Source organism: Pinus tabuliformis, chromosome X (genome assembly GCF_031772625.1).
Source record: "Pinus tabuliformis cultivar Carrire ecotype Pingquan chromosome X, CPIR1, whole genome shotgun sequence".
Lineage (NCBI taxonomy): Eukaryota > Viridiplantae > Streptophyta > Pinopsida > Pinales > Pinaceae > Pinus > Pinus tabuliformis.
This window is the reverse complement of record NC_142308.1, coordinates 319261727-319272750: the sequence shown is the minus strand read 5'-3', so window position 1 is coordinate 319272750 and position 11024 is coordinate 319261727. Positions and strand designations below refer to the sequence as shown.

The 11024-nt window shown below is 34.5% G+C and overlaps 1 protein-coding gene and 1 pseudogene across 1 annotated transcript; both read right to left on the bottom strand.

Annotated features, from left to right (window-relative positions):
* Positions 1–707: 707 nt before the first annotated feature.
* On the bottom strand, positions 708–2177 carry LOC149139730 (GTP-binding nuclear protein Ran1B-like). Its single transcript, XM_089450803.1, has 4 exons — positions 2167–2177; positions 1341–1430; positions 1052–1231; positions 708–777 (listed from the first exon to the last, which is right to left on the bottom strand). Exons 1-4 carry the CDS (start codon positions 2175–2177, stop codon positions 708–710), a joined length of 351 nt encoding a protein of 116 aa, XP_089306929.1.
* An 805-nt stretch (positions 2178–2982) lies between these two features.
* Positions 2983–8218, bottom strand: LOC149139729 (beta-glucosidase 12-like; annotated as a pseudogene).
* Positions 8219–11024: the final 2806 nt, after the last annotated feature.

Here is an 11024-nt window from a genome sequence, read left to right as displayed (position 1 = left end):
TACTTAAAATGGGAGTTAGAAGTTTGGATTTAAGATGCTACCTTAGCTTTGATAAGCATTCCATCTCCCAGCTTTACTATAGTTAAAGAATAATCTGTAGGCTGTTGAATGGAAACGACTTTAGATTTAGACAATGCAAATCTTTATGCAGAAATCAATCGAGAGCCCAATTAATGAAATGGCGATACCTTTATGTGTTTGACAGACAACATACCCACAAGAATACCCATGCAAGCTTGATAGCCAAAGTTATCAACTATGTAAACCAATTTCAGAGTTAAAATAAATCCTCAAACATAGCTAGAATTTTCAAAGAAAGTTTTAACAAGCCATAATATATTACAAGCAACAATCATCGCAAATAGCATTTCCCCCAATAGTACACAATGAAAGGCACTTGAGCATTCTTGAAATATTTGAAGAGTACAAAAAGTTCTTGTGCAAAATGTGAAAGAGTATATAACGGAAAAAACTGTCTTAGCATATAAAAATAGCTCTGTAATGGAGTTGAACTAAGATATCTTGGCCAACTCCACCGATGAAAACATCTGCACAATACCCAAATCACATATAGAGAGATATAATAATGCTATTCTAAGCCCCAAATACAAATCAGAATTAAATGTCGGAAATCAAGAGCAAACTCCAATGATACAAAACTAATTGAATCCGCCAATCCCTAAATATGCAAAAGCATCTTAACAAAGCTATTCAAAAGCATCATCATCGTCATCTAGAAGGGGTTGGGCCGCAGCTGCTACAAGTTCTGCCTCGTACCTGACAACATAAAACATTGTAAGCTAAAGTTTCAATCTTTTAGAAATGGAACAAATTATTTCAATAAAAGTTAACAAAAAATAATAAGAAAATAACATTCTACTTACTGTTGTTGGGTTGCAAGGTCTATCTAAACCTCAAGAGGAGTAAGAGCAGGTGACTCCACAAAATGAAGGTTTGGATCCCTATAAAAATAACCCATTATAGAATCAATGCAAATTTTTTAATATAGCATTCATATTAGGGAGCATCAGAAACTAGATTAAAGGCTCACCCTGAGAGCTTCCGTGCCAAGTACAGGAATGGCTTCTCAAAGTTGTAGTTACCTTTTGCAGATATCTCATAGTACTGAAGATTCTTCTTTCTATGAAAAGTAATTTGCTTAGCTTTCACTTGCCTATTCTTCACATCAACCTTGTTTCCACAAAGAACAATAGGAATGTTCTCACATACCCTGAAATTCAAAAAGATATTTAGCTAATCGGTTCAGGCAGTTGTGCCACCACACAATTAAGGAACCTTCATTTCTACTTAGAGATCCAACCCCTCTGCAAAATAGATACCTGCAAAGATCTCTGTGCCACGTTGGGACATTCTTGTAAGTCAATTGTGTAGTAACATCAAACATGATAACTTCACATTGCCCATGAATACTGCAACAAACAAAATCCCAATCAGTAAATAAGAAGGAAAAAAATAAATAGAAGTGGAAAAACATGGAACCCTCGCCAATTCAATCAGGAAAATGCCAACAGAAACAGGAAAAGCAAACCAATATTGATCAAATCAACCAATAACAGAGTTTGTCTATAAATTCAAAATTAAACTAAATTAAATTCAAATAAATGTAAGTGGAAAAATATAGAACCCTTGCCAATTCAACGAGGAAAATGCCAACAGAAGTAGGAAAAACAAACCAGTATTGATCAAAACAACCAATAACATAGTCTGTCTATAAATTCAAAATTAAATTAAATTAAAATTCAAAATAAAGAGACATAAACGAGTAAAACAGAGTGCTGATAAAAAGGAACCAAAAAAGGGCTCATAGTTGCTCCATTGTCATTGATATTGAGGTTAAAAGGTGTTGCTACTGAGCCCACACTACATACATATCAACACGGGAAAATAGAATTGATAAGTCAAAAGTTCTCTTGGGATCGATCCAAGTTTAAATCCATGTAGGACCTTTTTAAACAAAAAGTTGAAAAGGCACCCCAAAAGCTCAAATGTATAGTGCTCCAATCAACAGGTGTCTACTACACCTACAGAGGATGACAAAAAACACTACTTTCGTAAAGTCCCAAGAGACCTGATTTCAAGTGAAAATCAAAATCAGTTTGGTCAAATACACAAATGGGAAAATAATCAAACTAATTATTAAAGTACCTTAACCACATTTTGTCATTAAACCTTACCTGACTTAGCTATAAAGTTGGGTTAGCATTTCATCCCTGGCTTTCTCAACTTGACAAAGCACCACAGCCTGCAAATCATCAAATCATCAATTCAAGTATCATGGACTGAATAAACACTAAGATTTGTATGGTTGTATTGTGTGCTCATCCAAATTGATGTCTTACTTTGGGAACATTTGCAGCAAGACTATTCAGAACAGCTTCCACATAACCACAGACTTCTTCAGCCATCATTTTGAGCTCCTCCTCTGGATCTACAGGCCTTCTTACCATGGTTTCCTGGATTATAAACAAGAAAATAAAACTAAGGTTGAATATTAAGTTGGGAAATAATTTTTCTATTATCATTGTTGTATATGGTCATGGTCTCCTAGGCTAAAATGTGTATTGATTCTTAAATTATTTAATAGCAAACATTTTGATTATGTACATGTGCAACTTACGATGGAACTTTATGTGCTTCATTGCCTATATGCAAGTGTTTCAATACAAGCTATAGTTGTTCACGATTATACTTTGGGTTACATAAAGTAGTCTTGGCCTCTGGCCAGCTAAATATTGCCTACCCTCTACCTTATATCTATTTATGTTTTAATAGTGGAAATAGTTTGTCTTGAAGATCGAAGAAAACTCAAAGGATGTTAGTCCTCACTGAAAGCAAAGACTAGAAATCTATTTTCATTTTCTGCTAAATAGTTCTCTACCAGAGAAACCAAATTTTTTGGTTACCTGTAATTATTCATAAGTTGAATCACTAAGCTCAGTGGCATATGACACAAGGTTTTGATCATTCCAACAAGAACCTTTTATAACAATGTTCAGATGCTTTAGGGTATCTCTTCAAACCATCTTTATAATCGATATAAATAAAACCAAATCGAGATGTATAACCAAATCCCCATTCAAATTTATCCATAAGCGACCAAGCAAAGAATCCACAGGCATCTGCACCTTCCCTGCAAAACATCATATTATAGCTTTCAGATTTTCCCTTCTCTGCTTTGGAAAAAGCAATAATTAAAACTACACTTGTATCCAATAGTGCACCACAGGTACTGTGCACTATAAAGATTTATACTCGTATGCTCTTTTTTTGTATAAAGATTTATACTCATCTACTCTTTTGTGTCCAATTACAATATATAAAATAATGGAATGAAATAGATTATGAATGTTACAGTGCTTCATGAGTACCTTATAGCTTGAAGTATGTAGTGCAGATGCTCTGAACAATAATTTATATGCCATGTATCATTCAGTGCCTCATCAAGCAATGGATCAGAGTTTTCCACGGGGAAATCATTCACTCTTGCAACCAAAATTTTAGTGTTATGTCTCCATCTATTGAAACCAAAAATGAAATGAAAATAGGTAATGTGATTTACTTACCATTTTCTGTTATAAATATTGGTGGATTGTTATACCGTTGTTTTTTGTAGATTAGGAAATCCCTTAGCGCTAGTGCATACACATAAAGCCAAAAGGATGCCTGTGCAAATGTTACAGATATATATCAGCATCTGTGGCTTTAGCTTTTAAATTAAACTACATAATTTGAGCTCAATTTTAAGCTTGAATATCAATATTTGTGTGTAAGTATTGTTCTAAATATTTTAGCATACCTTGACTCATATTGGCACCTCACTATGCTCTACTGTAGAAATCAAGTCAAATGCAAATCAAATGTTAGTAAGTAGGAAGAACTTCCTGGATATACTACTGGATTTTATCCTTAGTTTGTTACATGTGAACAGAATGATAGTAAATGATGAGGCCTTACAGATGAAGTTGGCTCTGCTATCCCTGTTCCAGCCAGAGTTCGCCTTGGTTGGGTCCAAACAATTAATTGCGTACTGACTTGTATAATAATTCATTTCGAGGAAGTCGAAGGATCCTTTTAACTATTCAGATCCTTGCTCATTGAACTTTAGCAAATGATCACCGAGCCTATCTCTCATTGTAAATGGGTAGTCCCCTGATATTACTGGATCGATAAACCTGCCATACAAAAAGTCATAGTGGAACAGAGTACTGTAAGAAAATAAGAAAATATGATGATAGAAAATTTATGCACCTAACAAAAGCCATAAAAACAACTGACCACAAAAGAATCTTATATTAAATTGTAAGGATCCAAAACTAGAGACAAGTAATACCATCCAAGCATGAAATCAATCGCTCTCTGTGCCGCATTTTGGTCATCCTGAGATGACGAATAAGGATAAGTCCAGTTGCAGACTAATGTAAGCCCTATACAACCCTTTTGCTCGACTTGCAAATATTTTCACAACACAAATCTCTCTTTGTGAGTGCAGCGAAAACATAGCTAAAACTGAGAAGCTAGTAACGAAAACTTAATGAACTTTTTAAATGCACATTGCACATCCATTTCAAGTATAGTTAGAACACTGCTAAGTAAAAAATAATTATACCAACTTTGGAGCTATCCAATGTTGAACAGGATCAAAAGCCATTTTGTAACTGTTTTATTTGATAGTGCGAATATCTCAATCTTCCAATAATACAGTTGATATGGGGATGCCTAAGGGGCATGGCTACTTAACAGATGCCAGGCTTATTGGTCTCTGTATGCATTTCTCTTTCAAACCCAGTATAGATGTACAATTTTAGTGACAGCTAAGACAATGAGAACGTTCAAGTGGCCTAATTATCATCATTCACAACTACCATGAAGGAGTAGGATGATAGGTTTTTATTTCATATATCAGATAAAAATTCAGCCATCAAATTGGGAAGATCTTATGGAAGGAGTAGGATAAGGGATTTTTGTGAAAATTAGGTAAACATTCCATTTGCATCATGAAATAGCACATATTGAATTCACATGGTAAAGCATAATCCCAATATAGTAGCGTTTTCAAAATTGTTGTATTCATATTATCAAAATCTACCATTGCAATAAATTTCAGCATAGATTGGATAGCAGGATTCCAATGAAAACAAATTGGGAAAGAGGCTAATCATTATATTCTTCCAGTTATCCTATTCTATAAGGTTCATGGTGAAATCACAATGTTCTCTTGTTTAAATTGTATTTTTGAATGCAGATATGGATTCAGCACGTTGGAAAACCCCAAGGTTTTCCCAAGGTATATGAATTGTGGGACTCGATAACTTTAAATTACAATTTTCCTAATATTTCAACAGATTTTGAGCAAAATCAACCAGAAAAGCTGTCCAAAACAGGGCCAAAAGGTCGCCCCATTAGACTACTGCGATGGGCAATTGGAAAATCATCATCAGTAAGCTGAGGTTCGAGTTAATTGGGTATCCTATTGCCTCATAAGTTAGGGCCTAATGGATCCCGGATATAGTAGCCTTTTATGCAGTACGCCTGGTAACTGCATCCTCTGTTGCATCTCTTACCATGAATGTATGTCAGCCAACTATATATTTGAAGATCAAACCCTAAAACAGAGCACTTCCCATTGCCATAATGTTTATAGCTTAACCACTGTAAATCCATTTGTACATAAATCAACATTTTTATGTGCTCTAGGGTCTTTTGACATCAATCTACATGCTGAACAATTAAAAAAATAATCATGAAAGCTGATGTTAGCTTCAATTCCCTTAGGCTTTTGTGTGTAGAATAACTACTCTACCTTGTATTTGCTCCTATATACTTCCACAGTAGCTGCATGTGCGAGAAGCATGTAATGGCCCGCTGTGTACATTTCATCTGCATCAGGTCTCTGAAAACCACAGAGGCCAGGAGCAAGAATTCCGACATCATATCCTAGGGTACAATATATAAAAGGTTTGTTGAATGTTATCCACTGTTTAACCCGATCACCAAATAATCAGAAACATGCTTCTGCATAGGCAGTGAAATCAGTCCTACATCATGATATCATTATAACATAAAAATGAGTGATCCATAGAGCATGAATATCAAAGTACAGAAACTTAAGTTTTGCTAATGGGGAAATCCTAATCATACACTATGTTTGGACTCAGAAATCCTCCATATTCATCCTCCAGAGACTGGGGAGTATCCCAGTGAAACAAAGTGACAGACGCTTGGATTCCTGCAATCAACACCGTTCAGAGAAAGAGATGATCAGAACCTAATAAATAGGCTACATTACATGTGAGATCAATCAAGCTACAGTAAGTGAGAATCTTGGATAAAGCCATTCTGGAGGATTTCATTGATGAGGTTATTGTAATAGTCTACTCCTTCCTCATTGATCTCTCCTTTTCCCTCTGCAATAATTTATACACATTTGGTTAATGGACATCATAGATATCAAATTCATCTATGAGAATTAATAAAATTTGCTGGACATTGAGAACTGTGAATGCGTTTGGTGATTAATTTTCTCTGTTGGAGCTTACTTGGAAATATACGAGGCCAAGAAATTGAGAATCTATAGGTATCCACTCCCATATCTTTCATCATTTTTACATCTTCCTACAGGATATATGAAAAATTATATAATGTTTCTCATTTATAAATGAGATACAAAGAATTTAACTAATCCTGATATCATTAACAACTACCATATTAGGAGCCCTCGAATTCTAAACCATTTTTTTTTACTAGGCCGCGATTAGCTCTTCTATTCGATGGAAGAATATCAATCCATTTACGGGACGCTTATTAGGATTGTATTTGGATTTTGTGAGGTTCCTAGTTGCCCAACTTCCCATGAAATAACTTCCATCCTCAACTCCTCCCATGAAATTGAAACCAGTAACCAGTAAACCAGCAAAAAAAACCTAAACCCCAATCAATACCTCATAGATAACCTTAAATCGTTACCTTAACTTAACTCCCATTTCAAAAATATATAATACCTTATAACAATGATACTGATCCACTGCTACATCATCATTGCTTCCAGAATATCAAAGTACAGAAACTTAAGTTTTGCTAATGGGGAAATCCTAATCATACACTATGTTTGGACTCAGAAATCCTCCATATTCATCCTCCAGAGGCTGGGGAGTATCCCAGTGAAACAAAGTGACAGACGCTTGGATTCCTACCATCAGCACCATTCAGAGAAAGAGATGATCATAACCTAATAATTAGGCTACATTACATGTGAGATCAATCAAGCTACAGTAAGTGAGAATATTGGATATAACCATTCTGGAGGAGTTCATTGATGAGGTTACTGTAATAGTCTACTTCTTCCTCATTGATCTCTCCTTTTCCCTCTACAATAATTTATACAGATTTGGTTAATGGACATCATAGATATCAAATTCATCTATGAGAATTAATAAAATTTGCTGGAAATTTAGAACTGTGAATGTGTTTGGTGATTAATTTTCTCTGTTGGAGCTTACTTGGAAATATGCGAGGCCACGAAATCGAGAATCTGTAGGTATCCACTCCCATATCTTTCATAATTTTTACATCTTCCTACAGGATATATGAAAAATTATATAATGTTTTCTCATTTATGAATGAGATACAAAGAATTTAACCTAATCCCAATATCATTAACAACTACCATATTAGGAGCCCTGGAATTCTAAACCATTTTTTTTACTAGGTTGCGGTTAGCTCTTCTATTCGATGGAAGAAGATCAATCCATTTATGGGAGGCTTATTAGCTGATCCACTGCTACATCACGTTGCTTCCATCAAGAATTTTTCCTGCATTGCAAAGTAAAAAGCACACATCAACATACATGTCCTGATAATGAGATTCCTCAAACTGTGAACCCAAAGAAGAAAAACAATCTGACCTGGTGTTCGTGAAAATGAGTCCCAGATGCTTGGGCCTTTTCCACCTTCGTTGGCAGCTCCTTCACACTGCATTAATCATAAATGCAGACAACAATGTTACGCGTTGATTTGGCATGGCAGGACCTTTACACATTGCATTTTCTTGACTGTAATTTAAATACCTTGAGAAGCAGAGAGAATATAGACTGCAACTAAGAATTACCAGTACCTGATAAGCAGAAGTTGCTATCCCAAACATGAAACCTGGAGGAAAGCAACTCCTCCTTACTGCGTTATCACCATTAATCTCTTCCATTCTCAGCTTGGATGTATCACCAATTATAATCTTCTGTAATTGCCTGCAATGGATTTACACCATTTATATATCAATGCTCAGGGTTCTGATGCAGCTTAGAGTCGCTTTAGGAAGGGTACATGTCCTGGTGTCCATGTGCAAAAGACTGGAAGGTTTGACATCTAACTCCTCACCCATGTTGATAGCAGTTGGCAGTTAGGGAGGGTAAAGCTCACCGCAGGATCAAAATAAGTGGCATTATTAAACATTATTATTTTAACTGTTTTGATAGTCAAATGTAAGGAAGAACAACAACAACAACTCGCATGGAAAAAGCAGTAAAAATATCTTCAAGAGTAACATAAAAGAATGGGAAAAAGCAGTAAGGATATTTGGAAAACATAGTCACACTTCAAATCAATGGTTGAAAGTGTCTCACCTGATCCAACGGAGCAAGGTAAAAGTGTTGATGATTGCTGATGCATAGGAAGGCCTATCGGCCTAAATATATACAATGTATAGTTGAGGAAGAACTTCTATTTATGGATATATAACAATGAACTCAACTCAGCTTGCATTTTATTTGTCTCAAACAACCTATGAAAGGTTTGTTGTAGTATAAAGGGTGCATCTTTATCCAATGATTTAATTGTCTTTACAAGTTGACATTGTAATGGGCCAAAGGTTAATGACTCTATCTTCCAGCAAGAATTGGCAAGAAAATGAATTTCACCAATGGCTCCAACATAGAACCAAATTTCAAGAATGGCAAACTAGTGCCTTTCTTACTGGGAATATCCTAAGAATGGTCCCTTCATGTAGGGGATGTCCCAGTGACATCCAATGAGCCGTTCCCACAAAACTAGAGACGCATCAAATGATATTTGTGGCATTCCTGTTCTCATCCCAATTCCATAGAAAACAGGTAAAAAACATAGGAGAACAGGGATGCCTCAAATATCATTTGAGAATCAAAGTCTATAGAAGGATGTCTCTAGAGGGGCTCAGCACTCTGTTACATTGTTACATTCCAAGCATATGTAATTATTCTGCTTCAGCTTCAGAAGGCTTATTGTAGCGTAACTGCCAGGTAATTTGTCAGAATTACACCCAAGTTTTACTACTTCAAATGGGAGTCAGAAGTTTGGATTTAAGATGCTACCTTAGCTTTGATAAGCATTCCATCTCCCAGTTTTACTATAGTTAAAGAAGAATCTGTAGACTGTTGAATGGAAACAACTTTAGCATTGAATCTGATCGTTCCTGGAGCCAATTCTTTTGCAAGGGTATCCAGAAGCATACTCCTTTGCATGCATCGAACTTCATGATTTCTGCTGATAGACAAGAAAAGTACTTAGTATTACAAAGCATGTGGAAAAAAGATGACCAAAATATTTAATGGGATATAAAGTACATCATGTCACAAATCACAACATATCTATTTCATGCCCTGCAAAAACTTGTAAACTCAACCACTGAAATAAAATAATGAAATTAAACAGCATTTTGAACTGTTAAAAATAGAAGGAATGAAGGCCAAGTACTATGTAATCCACACAGTCCACCAAGTGAAAAGGCTAGTTGGCCTTGAGCTGCATCTGTGGCTCTAGGAATATCAGTCACTATCCTGAGTGAGATCACCAATACAAAAAAAAAAATTATTATTTATTCAACTTATTGACCATTATCTTAAAACAATTGTAAATAACCTAGTAGAATCCAACATAGTTCCATTTAATCTAACATAAGAATGTACAAATCTATCTAATCCGTAAGAATATCAGTTCCATTTAATCTAACCTAAAGATAGTATAAATCTATCTAAACCTCGAAAATATCACACCTCAATGCTTAAAAGTCAGTATTTAAAAAAACTGACAAAAAAATCTCGGTTCAAGAGTTTATCACCTTAGGTAAAAACAACTAAAAAAGTAAAACAATTAAAAAAACTAAAAAAGTAAAACAAAACAAATTAACCTCACAAGCTAGAAGAGACTAATCTTAACTAAACCTAAAACCAAAAAAGTTTAGACCTAAAATGATTCATCTTAACTTCATGTTATCTTTAAGATGATGAGAACAAAAAAATTACTAAAACAAAAAATATTAACCTAGTAAACTAGAATACATTAATCTTCATCAAACCTATTAAAAAAGCATCTTAATCTCAAAGAATATATCAACTTAAGCAAAAGACAGGAGAAAATAAATAAATAAACCATCTTAACCTAATACACTATGATAGAATTTTCTTAACCATTAAAGTCCACAAAAATCCATGATGTATTAAAGCCATCCATGATGTATTAAATCCAGATGAAAAATAGAGTAGATCGAACTAAAATACGATCTATCCATCAACCAGCTGCAAACCTCAAAGAGATACCAAATTATAAGAAAAACTATGAATAAACTCCCATTACCAATACCAACCAGCATTATATCCATCTTTATCAATCTATTTTTAAGCTGGGTGCAAAGTTCACTGAGATACCAAATTTAAAGAACTACCATAAATAATAGATCCATTTTCACCTGATCTATTTTGGTTAACCAGAATAAAATAATAACTGTGTGCAAACCTCATATTCAAAAATTTGAATCTATTATTCTCTAGTACCAATTATATGGTATTTTGACAAGACAAAAACTGTTATTTTAATGTTCTAAAAGTGAATATATGACCGCTAGGTTTTTGAAAATACTCAAAATATTTATTAAATAATACTTGATTGTCCAAAGACTATTATTTCAAACTGAATATTTATTAGATAGTGTTTCCCAGGCCAAAAAATATATATATCTTAACCTTGAATATGGATCTATT